The sequence below is a fragment of the Perognathus longimembris genome, chromosome 11 (assembly GCF_023159225.1).
Source record: "Perognathus longimembris pacificus isolate PPM17 chromosome 11, ASM2315922v1, whole genome shotgun sequence".
Lineage (NCBI taxonomy): Eukaryota > Metazoa > Chordata > Mammalia > Rodentia > Heteromyidae > Perognathus > Perognathus longimembris.
In genome coordinates, this window is record NC_063171.1 from 19342738 (window position 1) to 19360580 (window position 17843).

Consider the following 17843-nt stretch of genomic DNA (forward strand, 5'->3'; position numbering starts at 1 on the left):
ACCACAGCAGTTCTCGGTCTATTTGTTCTTCAACTACTGCTGAGAAGTCTCATTTATTTATTTATTTAATTTGAATTTTTTTTTTTTTTTTTGGCCTGTCCTAGGCTGTGAACTCAGGGCCTGAGCACTGTCCCTGGCTTCTTTTTTGCTCAAGGCTAGCACTCTGCCACTTGAGCCACAGCGCCACTTCTGGCCATTTTCTGTATATGTGGTGCTGGAATCGAACCCAGGGCCTCATGTATACGAGGCAAGCACTCTTGCCACTAGGCCATATTCCCAGCCCCGAGAAGTCTCATTTATTGACCAGCTACTTGTATGTGCTCACTGTTCTACCTTTATTACCTCTCTGCATCTTGGTGGATATTTCCACCCTTATTTCAAACATATGGTTAAGTTTGAGTATGATAGCATACACCTGTAATCTCAGTACTTGAAAGACTGAGGTGGGAAGATCACAAATTTCAGGCAAACCTGGAATATAATCAATGTAAACTAGTAGTGTTATTTTAAGTGTAAAGTAAGTGTGTGGCTCATAGTGCCAAAGCTTCTAGTAATGCCCAGTGAATACTTGCTACTGTTATTAATTTGATGAGCTCCAGGGATGAATCTGAAACTCTCCTTTTTACTCAGTATGCCTATTTATCCCTAGATGAACTCATTCAATCCCATGGCATTACATATAAACTATATTAATGATTTCAAAATTTCTATCTTCCATGGAACTTCTACTTTCCAAATATAAGCCAGCTCATATCATTTCTTAACTCAAAATCACTCTGGTGGCATCATATCTTACTCAGTGGAAAATGCAGAACCCTAACCAGGCCTGGGCGGCCCTATATAATATGCCCTACCTTTTTAGTCTGTCACCTTGCTCCTCCCACAGCTCCAAATACTGTATGGGTAGTGGGGAATTTATAGCCAAGGAACAGGCTGGGATTTAATTGTGGAATATTACTAAAACATGCAATTTATGTCTGATTCTGGCTACACAGAACTACTAGAATTATAGATAAAGACATGCCAGGATGAACTATCCCCTAGTGAAAAATGCATGCTTTATCAAGATCAAAGGTGATCAGATACACAATTAAAATAGACTTAATTGATTTAGCAAGATTCTCATTGAACAAATGAATTTAAAGGGAAGAGTAAGAACAGACCTCGAGAAAATTCAGGAGAATGACTAGGATTGATCAGGCAAACCTTGCCTTTCTCTTCCTGACTTGTAAAAGGGTACATTGTTGTTGTATCATCATAACTCTTAATGTTCCTGGACACACACACACCTAATGAGGGTATGCTTTCTTGCAGATTACATTTCACTCTTATAATTTCTTTTTTTTTTTAGTTTTTTATTATTTTTTCTTTCTTTATTTTTTTCTTATTTATTGTCAAAGTGATGTACAGAGAGGTTACAGTTTCATACGTTAGGCCTTGGGTACATTTCTTGTACTGTTTGTTACCTCCTCCCTCATCCCCCTTTCCTCCTCTCCCTTCCCCTCTACCCCCATGAGTCGTTCAGTTGGTTTACACCAAACAGTTTTGCAAGTATTGCTTTTGGAGTCATTTGTCTTTTTATCCTTTGTCTCTCGATTTTGATATTAATTCCCTTTCACTTCCCTAGTTCTAATACCAGTATATATGGTATCCACTGTACTCAGATAAGATACAGTGATAGTGTGGGTACAACCACAGGAAGAGGATACAAGAGGATCATCAACAATAGAAGCTATGGTTTCACATGGCATGTTGAAAGTAATTACAATAGTGATATAACAGTTGTTTCCATAACATGGAGTTCATTTCACTTAGCATTATCTTATCATAAGGGCATAGCTATTAGGCTTTTGTGATCCTCTGCTGTGACTAGCATAAACCTGTGTTAATTATTCCCTATGAGGGAGACCATACAGTCCATGTTTCTTTGGGTCTGGCTCACTTCACTTATTATATTTTTTCCCAAATCCTTCCATTTCCTTATGAATGGGGCAATGTCATTCTTTCTGATAGAGGCATAAATTCCATTGTGTATATGTACCACATGTGGTTCCTTCAGCCACAATGGCTTACCTTGTTGAACTCTCTCTCCCAACTCCACCCTGTCAGTCTTGCTCCTCTGCTTAGTATGTTCATTCTGATATTCCCAACCATTTCTTCACTTCCTCCAGCTTTCTGCTCAAATAACTGTCTCAAGAGAAAGGCATCCCTTCCACGTTAAATAAAGGGGGCCTTTCTCTTTTCTTCTGATCCTTGTTTACTTTTCCTTATAGTGCCTCATACAGCTATACCTATTCATTTGTTTATGGCCTGTTTTCCTCTGGAATGTGACCTATACAAAAGCAAGGGTTTGGCTTTATTCATAGTCCCCAAGTTAATGTTTGGTACATGGTAGTCATTCGACAACTAACTGAAATGTTAATTGCACACCTAGTAAAACCTCTTGCATTTACACCCCACCAATCTCAATGAATCCTTTTTTGGGGGAAGATACAAATTTCATATGAATATGTATTTTTTTCTGGTTAATTGGAGATGACTCTTTCATATTTGTCTGCCCAGGCTGGCTTCAAATGGTAATTTTCATATCTCAGCTTTCTGAGTTGCCAGGATTACAGATGTGAGCCATATAGCACCTGGCTTAATATAACTTTAATAATTTTCCAATCCACATTCTTCCACAACCATAATTGCTTCAACTCATCCAATGGTTCAACAAGGCAGGGGAAGGGGTGGATCCCTCTTTTTCTTGCTAACTACTAGACCAGGATTTGATCTCAGTTCAGTTAGTTCAGGATCATTAGATAAGGAATAATTTTTAAAGAGGCAGAAAGGAAGGTCATTGAAATGAACCATTGTCCTTTTACCACTTAAAAATTTAAGGAAGTAACTAAGAAAATTCACTAGATCAAACGTACTTGGGAGTGGGAGAGGTCGGAAAAAGTAGACGAGAAGAGAGAACATTCCAGTGAGGGAGAGAAACTGAACAGATGGAGGCAGGACCCGGTGCCCTCCTGTGTTCTAAGTGTGCATGGTTCTGGGCTTGGGTCCCACGTCCTGCCCTGGAGACAAACTCTAAGGAAAGGAGGCAGTGCAGTGGTGAAGCAGGCTGGGGAAAGAGAGAGAGGACAGGGTGGGGCCCCAGGACCAGAGACAGGAAAGAAGCTAGAAAGAAAAGCGAAGGACGGAGGGGAGCAGAGAGCAGTACAAAGCGGCCTTGGCTGGCGCCGGAGCTGCAAGCGTTAAGGGGAGGCGGGGAGTGACGCGGTTTGCGTCTGGAGCGGCTCCTTGGAGTCCACAGCATCCACCGCCGGAGCCTCGCCTTCCTTTCTCCCTCTGCAGACATAAGCAGACACAAAAAGAGAGGCGACCCCAGCACCGCGGCGAAGGACCCACCCGCATCATGACGGAGACCACGAAGACTCACGTTATCTTGCTGGCTTGCGGCAGCTTCAACCCCATCACCAAAGGCCACATTCAGATGTTCGGTAAGTCCTCCCGCCCACCCCGGGAGCCTGCTTCCGCTCCTCGCTTCCCCGGCACCTGTGCTTTCCAGGGTGCTGGGCCAGGAAGGCGTGCGCCTCTCGGGATTGGGGGTGGACCGCTGGCCCACCAGCGGGTGCGAGGTCCGCTCCCCTGGCCCCCCGATCGCGGGAGGGGACCCCACCTGCGTGGCCCAGAGCGGCTCGCGGAGCGCTGGGAGTGGGGGAGGGGAGGGGCTGGGGTGAGTGTCATGTGGGGCGGGGTGATGGGGGTAGAGAATTGGAGTACCGAGGTGCGGTGCTTTGACTAGTTGGCTGGCGAGGATCGGATGGGGGGTGAGGTGGGGGTGCGGAGATGGGAGGAGGATAGCGTGCTGTTTGTTTAGGGTAGGCAGGAAAGGAGTTAAATATGCCCACTCCCTCCCAAACACGCTGGTACAAGACACACCAGTGACAAGGGCTGGGGTTTCCATGAATGAATGCAAGGCTTGCCTGATGGGTGGGGGGTGAGGGGAGAGGGGGCAGGAGTGAATGTTTGGGGACTGTGCACCCAGTACTGCCCGCTCGAGGTGGCTGCCGAGTGACGGGGAGGGGGCTCGGCCTGCTCGGCTGTGGGGGCCTTCTGCCCGGGAAGGGGCGGGGCGGGGCGGCTGTCGCGGGCGGTCGGTGGTCCTCGGCCGCTGGGGGATCCGGCCCGAGTTGGTGGAGGCTCTGCCCCGGCGGCGTTGCGCCCTGATGGCTGGGGGCGTGCGAGTGTGTATCGGGATGTATGTGCGCGCGCCTGTGTCTGGTGGGGAGGGTCGCCTCTTCGGGCGTTTGTTTCTTTGAGGCTTTGGGGAGTCGCGTGGGGAGCAATCGGAGCTTCTGATGGCGGGGGCAGGAGTAATGGTCCCTCAAAAGTAGGGGAGAGGTGACGGATGGATGCGAGTGGGGAATCGCTCGCCATCGCTGGGGAGGGGACCAAAGGCAGGGCTGTGCGCCTCTGGATCCTGGGGGAGGGACGCGGAGGTCACTTTAGAAGCAGGAATTGAGGAGAAGTCAGAAGTTCCAGGTTGCTTTGTCGGGTGTTGAGGTTGGATGTCACCGCGGGGGAGGCCGGAGCCCCGCGTCGGGAAGGGAGCTCTCCGCAGGCGTTGGTGCTGAAACCCCGAGCGCGCAGGAGCCGGCCGAGGGCACATGTTCCTTTACCCAGAGCCCGCGAGAGCTTTCCTAGGGCAGCTTCGTGAAAGCTATCGTATCCGGAAAGACCGTGGCGTAGGCTAAAAATGCTTACCCCTAAACCTATGAGGCGCTCCGACGTGGGCCTGCTTGTGAAAATCCCTCATGCAAAAGGTGCGCAACTACTTCCGATCGAGGCAGGTCTGGTGGGCACTTGAGCAGGATGGAAGCCCGAGGGGTAGACGCCTCTCCTCACTACTCCTTCAGCTGTTAGCTCAAAATGGGGTAGGACGATGGGAGGGGTGAGGCTGATTAAGATGGATTTTACTCATAACCTCACTTATGGGACTCTAACCTTTTTGTACAACTACTTAGTGATCATAAAATAAGATGATTTTATTTTAAGTAGTTGTACAAGCGTTGCCAGTTAACAAAGCAGTTAATGAATGCAGTGCATCTTGATCAATGTCACCCCTTTCAACATGCTCACCCCTCCCTTCTCTACCCACCCCTTCCCTCACTTTTCTTTATTTTGTAGGATATACATTGAATTCTTGACTGCATTCTTCTTCTCTTGATTCTGCTACCTCTCTCACGTGGATCCCACACCACCCCTTTCAAGAACCCATTTTCCTGGTGTTTTGTTGAACTCTGACATTTCCTTAGAAAGGAATTACACTATTATTTGAGTTCTCCCTTAAATCTACTGTATTTCTAGAAAATGAGAAATAAAAAGTATCTACTCAGAGGTAATGCCAACAGCTGGCATCTGGGTGGACCAGTGCATCTCACTAATGTAAAAGAATATCAGCACCCCAGGAACATGCAGCTTTTTGCTTTCATTTGATTGTACTGTCTTCCCTCTCATGTTTCTTTTCCTTTTTGTCTTTTCTTTATTCCTCTCCCTTGATCAAACAGGGATGGACTTTCTTAGAGAACTCCCTAACTCTAGGAATATTTGGTATGTCAATAGTACTTGCTCCTCCTTTCTTCCTGGGACTGGGGATGTAATTCATGAGGCTTGTTTTAGATTCCATGTAGACAGACTTATATTCAGAACCAAGGCTGTATCTGAAGAGTTTGGTAGTACTAACAAAGCCATGTGTTAAGGGGATGATGACCTGCCAACATTCCTCAAACTTTGAGGATAGAATATGTGAACATAGCTGGGTGCCAGTGGCTCACACCTGTAATCCAACTATTCAGGAGACTGAGATCTGAGGATTGAGGTTCAAAGCCAGCCTGAGCAGGAAAATCCTTGAGACGCGCATCTCCACACAAAAAATCTGGAAGTGGAGCTGTGGCTGAAGTAGTAGAGTACTAGCCTTGGGCTGAAGAGCTCAGGGACAGCACCCAGGCCCAGAGTTCAAGCCACACAACTACCACCGCCAACAACAACAAAAAATATGTCAACATAGGCAATAACTACAGTAGAGTTTATTCATAGAATGGGTGAAAGGAGATTACTTGTTATTGACATTGAGGAGTAAGTGAGACTGTCAACAAAGTCTCTTAAGTACCTGTTAGTTAAGTGTAATACAATTACAGACAGACACAAAAAGGGGATGTGATATGTCCATTTATGGCATTATGGAGTTTACTACCTAATGAAGAATTTAAGTCATAAATATGTGAAAAGAAAATACGAACAAGAAGACAAAATGCATGTTAAACTGTTTTCCTAGAGGTATTTTTGAGTTTTTGATAAACTTTATCATTTTTTAATTTATGCACTGGTACTGCAACTTCAACTCTGGGCCTTGTACTTTCAGCTTTTTCCCTTGAGACTGAAGCTCTGCCACTGGAGCTACACTTCTAGGTCCAGCTTTTTTGCTGGTTAATTGGAAATAACAGTCTCTCAGATTTGTCTGCCCTGATTGACTTTGAACTGTGATTCTCAGATCTCAGCCTCTTGAGTAGTGAGGACTACAGGCATGAGCCATCTGTGCCCAACTGTTTATTTTATTTTATTTTTTGTATTTCTTGACAGTTCTGGTGTTTTAACTCAGGCTGATATTGCTGCAAGAGAGCCACTCTATCACTTGAGCCATACTTAGCAACCTCTCCTCTATTTTATTTTTGTAGAACAGTTTCTGGCTAACAAAGTGTTCAGTGTGCACTACTAATTCATATTCACAATCTGATGAGACAGGCATCATTATCTGTATTTTTCAAATGATAAATTGACATTCAGCCAGCCAAGAGACTTCATTATGAATGCCTATGGAGAGCAATGACAGGGTTTTCTCAAATCCCATATTCCTGACCCCTCTTGTAGAGGCCTCTGTACTGCAAGAAGAGCAGGTAATCCTCTGATTGCACAACTCCATGAAAATTCTATTTCCTTCAGTTGTCAGACTGATTAGAATGAAATTGACCATCAACTAACTGAATTCCTAAGTAAGCATTTCCTTAAGAGCTCTTGCTCATTTCTGAAGAAATTTTATCCATGAACAATTTCCTCCTTTGAAATGGTTTCAAATTTTTTCTCCTTAAAAGCACAGAAATACTGTTATTACATTATCAATTTTCTTAAGGTGCCTGAAATCTATAATAAAAATTAAAAAAAAAGATTGTACAACAGGACTTTCAAATTAGGCAGTTTAAATAGACATCCTATATTTTAAAAATCTACTTGTCTACCAGAGGAAAAAGCAAGTCTATAAGCAAAGGAGTAGTATTTAGAACTCACGAACTTGCGGTCTTTGTAAAGATAATATTTGTGAAGCACTTTTGAATTAGCTTTCTTTTACTCTGAAAGTGGAGTTGATTACTGTCATCTTCTCTGCTATCTGTGACTACAGAAACATATGAAAATAATTTTTGTGACAGTGGTATTTGACACATACACCCAACTGTAAGTAAAATGTTTTCAAGGATGATTAAAAGATTTTTGCTAAGTAGACCCGTCAACTAATGGTATCATATTTCATGGGTCTGCTTCATTACATAAGAAGAAACTATGACCCAAGAATTTTTAAATATTAAACTCTTAGCTTTTATAGCTGTTTAAAAAGGTATAATGAGGTATAGTCTACCATACTGAAGTGTAATCTTTATGCATTTAAAAAATTAAGAACATAATCAAAATACTTCCTTTTCATTCTTTTCTTTTCTTTCTTTCTTTTTTTTTTTTTTTTTGGTCAGTTATTGAGCTTGAACTCAGGGCTTGGCACTGTCCCTGAGTTCTTTTGCTCAGGGCTAGTGCTCTACTATTTGAGCTACAGCTCCACTTCTGGCTTTCTGGTGAGTAATTGGAAATAAGAGTATCACAGACTTTCCTGCCTGGGTTGGATTTGAGTCGAAATCCTCAGATCTCAGCCTCCTGAGTAGCTAGTATTACAGGTATGAGCCACCAGTGCCAGCCAGCAAAATATTTCTATTTCATTATTTGTCAATACATCCACTTCTGGCAAGTCAAATACCAAATTTAAAAATGAAAGTAAAGGCTAAGATCCTGGGTTATGTAGCAAAGCCCTTACTTAATAAATCTGCGACCCTGCATTCAAATCCTAGTACCTCCAAAAAGAAAAATAAAGTAGACAGGAAAGCAAAACCTGGCTAAAATTCTAATTTGGCTATAAAAATTGGAAGGAGAAATTTTAATTAATTACACCAGGTGTTTCTATCTAAAAATGCATTTTACTTTGAACAATTGTATCTTTGCAAAAGATACAGACCAATTCTCCTTTCCTAAAGGGTAATGGACAGGGCTTTCTTCTTGTATAGTTGGAAATGTAGTTTCTGTTGTAGTTAGAAATCAGAAAAAAACATGATTTTGAGTTGTTATGGATACATAGAGAACTTTCAGAAACCAAGAAACTTTTTAATAGGCTTGAAATACTTAATAAAAAGGTCACTGAGCACAATGTAGACCTTGGCACCTTTGTACCAATATCTAATTTGCTCCTTCCCCAAGAGATAAACTCCTTAGTCAAATGGCATAGCAGAAGTACAGATGTAAGTCATTTTGATCAAGAGCATAAACAACAATCAGGAAGATACCAGTTTCAGGATATTTAGATGATCTTTACATCATTTCCTTATAATTGCATGAAAAGTGTTGCAATTCATGTATACTTCTGAAGGGAGGAGTCATCTGAACTTAAATTCCAACAAAAGATAATGAAAACTTTACATATTTTTTCTCATTAGCAATACTGGCCATCAACAAAAATATATTTGACAAAGATGTGTTCACTGTATCTTATACTTATAACAAGAAAAGACTTACTTTTTAGTACTCTGAGATTGTCTAACTCCGTCACCCTCTATTAGCTCAATCAACACCTTTAGATTTTAGCTTTAACAGTACTTTTTCAGAGAACCATCATAAACTCCTAAATTAAGCCTGACTACCCTGACATTTGCTTCCACTTCACCCTATATTTTTCCCATGTCATAACTCTCTGATTTTAGGAGTGTTTCCCATGCTGGAGCATAATCTCTCTAAGGACAGAAGCAATCCCTGGTTTCCTCATTGACAAATTTCTTGGTACCTGGCTTGGAGTAAAGTAGTCTCAATAGTAGTTGAGTAAATAGAAAATAATGACATAAAGAATTGTGCCAGACAAAGGACTCAGCCATATACAAGGGCAGGGTTGATGAGGCAGAGAGTCATGATATGTTAGAACACAGAGAAATTCAAGAGGGCTCAAAGAGGAGGCTAGTGTGAGGAAAGATGAGAGGGGCAGGTAGAAGTTTGACCAGTCATGAAGGCTGAAGTCATGCTAATAATTTGGAAATTAGGGCTGAGAATGTGGCTTAGCGGTAGAGTGCTTGCCTAGCATGCATGAAGGCCTAGGTTTGATTCCTCAGCACCACATAAACAGAAAAGGCCAGAAGTGGTGCTGTGGCTCAAGAGGTAGAGTGTTAGCCTTGACCAAAAAAGAAGCCAGGGACAGCACTCAGGCCCTGAGTTCCAAGCCCTCAGGAATGGCCAAAAAAAAAAAAAAAGAATTTAGAAATTAAACTTTATCCCATTGGCAGTGAAAAGACACTGTATTGGGTTTGTTTGTTAGTTTGTTGAGTAGGATTTTGTGGGGAGGGGCCAAATCTGGGCCTTCAACTCAGGACTTTGTTCTCTCACTTGACATTTTTGCTCATGCCTGCCTGGTTCTCTATCATTGAGCAGTGCTTCCAGTTCTGGCCTTTTGTGAGTTGATTGAAGGTAGAACTCTTAAGGATTTATCTGCCCAGGAAGTCTTCAAACTGAGCTTTCATCCTCCAGAGTACCTAGAATGATAAATTTGAACCACTTAAAGTAGCATTGTGACATTGCATTATTTTTTAAGTAAAGGAGTAAAGTAATCATGTCTCATAAATTCAATTTTAATTGAATTTTGAACATGGAGTGGGCAAGAATGCAGTAACTTCTTAGACTCATCATTCATCAGAACAGTTTATTACATAGAAGATGGGCATCTGAAGCAGTATGGAGATTCCTCAGAAGGCTAAATATAGAACTCCCCTATGACCCAGCAGCCCCACTTTTGGGTATCTATCCAAAAGACCACAAACAAAATCACAGTAATGCCACCAGCACAACAATGTTCATCGCAGCACAATTGGTCATAGCGAGAATCTGGAACCAACCCTGATGCCCCTCAGTAGACGAATGGATCAGGAAAATGTGGTACATATACACAATGGAATTTTATGCCTCTATCATAAAGAATGACATTGTCCCATGTGTAAGGAAATGGAAGGACTTGGAAAAAATTATACTAAGTGAAGTGAGCCAGACCCAAAGAAACATGGACTCTATGGTCTCCCTTATTGGGAATAATTAGTACAGGTTTAGGCAAGTCATAGCAGAGCATCACAAGGCCCAATAGCTATACCCTTATGAACACATAAGATGATGCTAGGTGAATTGAACTCCATGTTATGGAGACAATTGTTATATCACAGTTGTAACTACTTTCAACGTCTCATGTGTATCTGTAGCTTTACTATTGATGATGTTCTTGTATCACCTTCCTATGGTTGTATCTACACTATCTCTGTAATCTTATCTGAGTATATTGGAAACCATGTATACTGATATTGGAACTAGGAAATTGAAAGGGAATACCAAAATTGAGAGACACAGGGTAAAAAAAGACAAACAACTACAAAAGCAATACTTGCAAAACTGTTTGGTGTAAGTGAACTGAACACCTCAAGGGGGGAAAGGGTAAGGGGGAGGGGGGAGAGGGGCATGAGGGACAAGGTAACAAACAGTACAAGAAATGTATCCAATGCCTAACGTATGAAACTGTAACCTCTCTGTACATCAGTTTGACAATAAAAATTGAAAAAAAAAAAAGAAAATAGGCATCTGACTCTGACTGAAGAAGTATACTGAAAGTTATTTCAAATTGTCACTTCATGATTTGAAGTTGGGTGATAGCGCAGCTTTCCAGGGCAATTTGTTGTTGCTGCTGTTGTTGTTGTTTTCAGTGTAGTTGAATAGAAAACACTGGATGAGAAGCAGATTTTAGTTAGTGGGGGGAAAGTGAGACTTATAGTTCTTACTCTAATATTTTGGAAACATGTATTTTAATCAACCCCTGAAACAAAAGAAAGAAATACCTAAATTTTTAGAAAATCTTTTGTAGCCTAACCCGTCTTAGTTTTATGATGAAAGCTCCCAGTAGGCTCTTGTTTTTCACACAAAAGGACATTAGGTTCATTAATATTTTGGAAAGAAAAAGGGTAACAAAAGGTTTTTGTTGTTTTGTATGTATTTAGACATGAGAGAGAATAAAAATCTTACTTAAAATGGACTGGATTTTTTTTGGTAGGTGAATGGAGATTGAACTCAGGGCCACATTCAAGTGCTGTACTACTTGAGCTACATCCCTGATCTTTTACTCTGTAGTTAATTGGATAATATTTTCTGATTTTGCCAGTCTAGGGGTTGGTCTGGGACCTGATCCTCTATCTCTGCCTACTGAGACAGGGATTCACTAAATTTTGCCTGGGTTTGCCTCTGCTTACCAATAGCAGAGATTATAGACATGTAGCACCACTCCCAGCCCCTTGAAACTGGCTCTTTTTCTGGTACTTTGAACTCAAAGCCTCTTGCTTTCTAGTCAGGGCCTCTACTGCTGTGCTACATCTCCAGCTCTATGTTGCACTGGTTATTTTTGAAATCTAGTCTCATTTTCTGCCTGTGTACATTCATGAATGGTGATCAATCTATTTCAGGCTTCTTATAATAGCTAAAAGAACAGATGCACACCCAGCCTTGGTTGAGAATGGGTCTCTAACATTTTTTGCCTGGTTGTGGTCTTGAACCTTCCTATCTCAGCTATGATTACAGGTATGAGCCACTAGTGCCTGGTAAAATGGATTCTTCTTAAGTGTTGAGGCTATGAAGTTGGGAACAATTGAAATGGTTCACAAAACCCTGATACACATACCCCTCAGTAAGATGATGGCTGTAATCATCTGCTCAAGTAGATGTTTGGGTATCCAAGTCCAAATTCCACTAAGGGATTGGATGTACTTGGCAATGTCCCTCACAGGAGCTATGTCTGCTTATGACACCAGATAACCAGGTTGAAAAAAATAGACTGGGGGGGGGGGCGCGGTTGTGAGGCTTGAACTTAGGGTCTAGGTTCTGTCTCTGAACCTCTTTGTGCTCAAGGCTAGCGCTCTACCACTTGAGCCATAGTACCACTTCTGGTTTTTGAATGGTTTATTGGAGATAAGAGTCTCATGGGGACTTTTCTGCCCTGCCTGGCTTCAACTTGTGATCCTCAGATTTCAAGTCACTTGGATGACAGGCATGAACCACAGGCACCTGGCAAAAATAGACAATTTTGTGTGTACAAAAATAGACAATTTTGTTTGCACAAAAACTGACTGAGCTGAAGGACTCCCATACACAAAACTCATACTAAACATGGGGCAGATATCACCAAGAAGGAAGTTGGTATTCTAAGAGTTTTGAAGCAAATAACTACTAATTTTCAAGTTTCTCTTTTTTTGTATTATTTGATCCTGCTTTGAAATAAACAACGGTTTATTTTTAGTTTCCCCTTTTTTGTATTACTTGATCCTATTCCACAAATATCAAAGCTTCTGTGCTTAAATCTTTTAAAGTAAAACATTTCATAGTGTGTGTGTGTGTGTGTGTGTGTGTGTGTGTGTGTGTGTACCAATCCTGGGACCTGGGGGCCTGGACACTGTCCCTGAACTTTTTTGCTCAAAGCTTGTGCTCTACCACTTGAGACATAACTCCACATGGTGCTTTTTGATGGTTAGATGGAAATAAGAGTCTCATAGACTTTTCTGCCTGGGCTAGCTCTGAACTCAGCCCTCTGAGTAGCTAGGATTACAGGGGTGAGCCACCAGCACCCAGCTTCATATACCTTTTAAGAAAGAGTTTGAGGACTGCAGGCATGGTTCAAATGGTAAAGCATTTGCCTAGTACTTTTGATGTCCTCTGTTCATTCCCCAGTATCACCAAAAAAGAAAGAAAGAGTTTGAAGTTTCTCAACACAATGAAATGGTGTTTGAGAGGGAAATTGATTCGATCATTATGTATCATATATATGTATTGAATTAGAATTCTGTGATAATAAAGTATGTTGTTCAATTCTTTTTTTTTTTTTTTTTTTTTTTTTTTTGGCCAGTCCTGGGCCTTGGACTCAGGGCCTGAGCACTGTCCCTGGCTTCTTCCCGCTCAAGGCTAGCACTCTGCCACTTGAGCCACAGCGCCGCTTCTGGCCGTTTTCTGTATATGTGGTGCTGGGGAATCGAACCTAGGGCCTCGTGTATCCGAGGCAGGCACTCTTGCCACTAGTCTATATCCCCAGCCCCAGTTGTTCAATTCTTATGTGCCAAAATAGTTTGAACTGGCTGGGAATATGGCGTAGTGGTAAAGTGCTTGCCTCGTATACATGAAGCCCTAGGTTTGATTCCTTAGCACCACATATATAGAAAAAAGCCGGAAGTGGTGCTGTGGCTCAAGTGGTAGAGTACTAACCTTGAGCAAAAAGAAGCCAGGGACAGTGCTCAGGCCCTGAGTCCATGCCCCAGGACTGGCAACAAAAACAAAACAAACAAAATAGTTTGAATTATAGTTTAGTGGGAAAATCCTTTGAAATGTTATGAATCTCAAAGAAATATTCATCCTCATATTTCCAGTGTGAGAGCAACTCAAATGAACAGATAAAGTGTGGAAGCAAACTAAAAACCATAACTCACTAACACTCAAATGTGAACATATCTGTCTCTAAAATACCCTCAGATGTGAGAAGAAAATATAGAAATAATTGGGTTTGTGTATATGTGTGCTCATATGTAATTGTTTTTCTATTGATAGCTAATAGTTGTGGAAGTATTATAAACGTGGTTGGAAAAAAACGAAGGAAAATCTAATTTGAAATTGGTTTTCTTTTTGAAAAAGGTTCTAGTGTATTTCCATTTCTATTTATTTATTTTTGTTGTTCTGAAACTGCCTTATGCAGGCTGAGCTGCAACCTCAGCCCCAAGATGCAAGTTAAATTCGACAATATTGTTCTTTTAACCACTAATATAATGCATTGTATATTATGGTTGCTAATTAGTATCTATGTTGCTATAAAATATATTTTCTGGTACAATTCTCCTTCAATTTTAGAGTTTCAGATCATTCTGAATTACTAAAAAACAATCCTAAGCATGCAAAGGAGGACATTATAGATTTTTTCACTCAGGCTTGTGTGTGTGTGTGTGTGTGTGCGTTGCAATCCTACTACCCAAATATTTTAACTGAAGGCATTTAGAATAAATTTTATAGGCTTTGATGTTACAAATACTTGAAATGCAGGAGTCCATTGTATAGAAAATTATATAAATTAATTTATGAATATGTTCACATTTCAATATACACAAATGCAGTCAAGGAGGGAAATTTTCTACTGCCAAAGATTCTCCAATTATAAGCATTCAGTAGCAATGGAATGCATTTACCTTTTTTGGGTGCACTTTGGCAGATGGCCTCAGAAGTAAGTATTTTCACTTTAAAACACATTTCAGCAGCTTACATGATGTGACCAAGGCCACCTCCCTGACCCTGGCTCCCTTCCCCCTTTGTATTTCACAATATCACCAAGATTTATGAAGCCTGCAGCAGCAAAGGCAAATGCTATAACCACTTCTAGCACCATCCTCATCCCCATTATCTTCCTAATAATGGAGTTACCTTAGCTGAGCTTTTTAAAACCCAACTACCATCCAACTGTTTTCCATTAAGTCTACTGCATAATTCTCTTAGACAAGCGAGCCAGCCAGGAAAATTCCTATAATCCTGGGACAACTGGGTTCAGAGGAAACAGTATGAGAACAAGACTCAGACCCGGGACATGTTTGCATCTAACCAGCATCCATACAACTGCACCCGTGTCACCTCTGTATGTGTGGCCACGCTGCTGCAGGTGGAACTTCATTTAACACTTACCAGACAGTAAAGAGAATGTAGCCTCCAGCTGCTCAGGGTGTTTTTCATTTGTTCCAATCACCTAAGGCACAAAGTTTGGACTAACAATGCTTTCTTCTTGCCCTTTTTGCAACTCCCCATCTATGTTGGCAAATGTTTGGGGAGCTCTGTATCTTTAGAATGTAACTAGGACTGACCACCTTGCCTCATCCACAAACCTGATACAGCCACTGTTATCTTTCATTGGAATTACTGCAGTAGCCTCTTATCTCCCCACTTCTACCCTTGGCCTCAATTCTTAGCAAGTAGCCAGAATCCTTTCAAAATGTAACCAGATCTAAGTCATATCATGCTGTTTCTTTGTTCAAAATCCTTTAATAGCTCCTTGTCTCACTCAAAGTCATCCAAATGACCTCCAGGCCTCTGACCTTTCCTCACCCCACCTAGCATAGTCATCTACCACATTTTTTTTTTGTTGCCATTCTTGCTAATTGTCTACCTTGAACCATAGAGTATCTGTTCCAAATGTTCCCTCTGTCTATCATACCCGTGTCTTGTGTCTAGTTCACTCTTCTCTCAGCCTCTGCTCAACTGTCATTTCTTGTCTAGATGACAGGTCTTAGTCCCTTGGTCACATAACTTTAAATTATGCCTTATTCATTCCAGTTCTCCCATTTCACTTTACTTAAATCTGCTTTCCCTTAGCTCTTATCTTTTAACAAAGCATGTTATTTCCTTCTTTGTTACATTTATGATTTAATATCTGTTTCCCCAATGAGAACTGAGATCATTCTGATTTCCCACATATCCCATGGTCTAGAACAGTGCCTGATGTGTACTGGTTTTCAATGAATGTATACCAAATGAATAGATGAATGAAATGTTTAGAATTAGTTCCTATTATTATCTCAAGTCTTTGGCAAACTTGTGGGGAGGAAGAAGAGAGTCATTTGAGAGTGTAGGCAGTGATTCATTCAACTAATATTTACTATTATGAATGTGCCCTAGGCACTGTGGTAGGACCTAGACTATGATAATTAAAGGCACTTCTTCCATCTCAGGAAATCATTTTCCAGACAGTCTCTAGAAGTAAACAAGGTAAACATTGCATCCCGAATGACAAGTATCATAAAAGAGATGAGAATGAGATCAATGGGAGGAAGGAGTAACCACTCTGAACATAGTGGAAATGCATCAGGGCAAGTATTAGTGATAGTCTAAGATTGAAAGTCAGAGCTACCCAGTGGGCAGGATTGAGAATGGAATTCTGGGCTAAGAACAGAGCAAGGGTGAGGGTCTCCAATAGTCTGGCACCTTAAGGTATGTCCAGGAGCTGGCAACATAGCAGGAGTAAGTTGAGCACATAGGAGGGCAGGAGATGAGAAGGAGAAGCAGATTGGGAGAGGAAGTGCCAAGAAGACAGACATTACTCTGCACTTCAGTGAGAATCTAAAGGATGATGGGCCCAAGGTACATGGTGAATGTTGGGCTGAACCCCAGATAACAGTTTTCCCCCTAGTAGCAGTTCAGTAGGGCAAGGCTCCTAGGATATCACATATCATTTTAAAGATACTATTTCTGAAATAAGGAATGTTCCCCCTCCCCACCTCCACCATGATTTTACTTATATGTTCCCTTTTTGAAACGGAATTCTCTGTGTGTGTGTGTAGAAGAAGAATTCCAATATTTCAGGTGTGTGTGTGTGTGTGTGTGCGCGCGCGCACACACACGTGACCTGGAGGTTAAACTTAGGGCCTGGGCACTGTCCCTGAGCTTTGTTTTGTTTTGCTCAAGACTACCTATCTACCACTTGAGCCACAGCTCCACTTCCAGCTTTTTGGTGATTAATTGAAAATAATTGGACCTTTTCTGCCCAGGCTGGCTTTGAACCAACTTGATCCTTAGATCTCAGCTTTCTGAGTAGCTAGGATTACAGATGTTAGCCAGCAGTAAGTAGCTGGCCTGTTGTACATTTTATAATCTGTATTTATTAATGTAATAAACTGGTGAAATGTTATGCTTTTGTACAACCCTCCTAAACAACAGTGCCCTCTCCAACCCATTTCCTTAATGAGAAGTATTTCTCACTTAGGTCCCAAATTTACCTCCTCATGGGGCTTTATTGGATGGCTCTGTGTTTCAAGTATTCCTGGATTTGGTGAGCTCAGTTTATTCCACTTGTATCTTCTTTAATTTTGAAGAACTGGAGATGTACCAGTTCTCTTTCCTAAAGGCTTTATTGGCCAAGAAGAAAGTCGCATGGAGATGCCTTCCTTTGACATTTATTTTTGCTTTAATCCTGGAGCATTTAGACAAATATATTTCTGTTATTTGTGCACTATAACTTTGATTTTCTATGACTTTCCAGATGAGAAGCTGGACTTTCCCATGCTTTATTCTTCAATATTTTTTCTCACTCTTCATCTTTGTACTCACTGGGAGGTGAACAATTTGTCCTAGGGAGCACTAAAATGAAACAACATCAACAACCATATGATTCTTGAAATATTTATGTGCAGATAAATGTGACTCATCATATGAGCCACATAAGTTCTTTTAAATAAAGCAGTCTTGTGAAATTTAGAGACTGTCAAGCATTATAAATTGAAACGAAGGCAATGAAATCTTGTACATATAAATCTTGCACATATAAATTCAAGTCACATTTTCTTTATTTACCATGAGCCTATCTTGTTAAACATAATTTAAAAGTCTATTAGCTTACTATGCCCCCAGATAATCAAAGATGATAGATAAAATATTTTAAAAATAAAAACTGGGTAAACATT

The 17843-nt window shown here is 41.2% G+C and overlaps 1 protein-coding gene across 1 annotated transcript in view; it reads left to right on the forward strand.

Annotated features, from left to right (window-relative positions):
- Nucleotides 1-3296: 3296 nt before the first annotated feature.
- The window catches only part of Nmnat2 (nicotinamide nucleotide adenylyltransferase 2), a 156045-nt gene continuing 141498 nt past the window's right edge, over nt 3297-17843 (forward strand). The window contains exon 1 of the mRNA XM_048357294.1: nt 3297-3488. Within this exon, the coding sequence (XP_048213251.1) occupies nt 3404-3488 (85 nt within the window). The 5' untranslated portion in view covers nt 3297-3403. The remainder of the gene's footprint in view (nt 3489-17843) is intronic.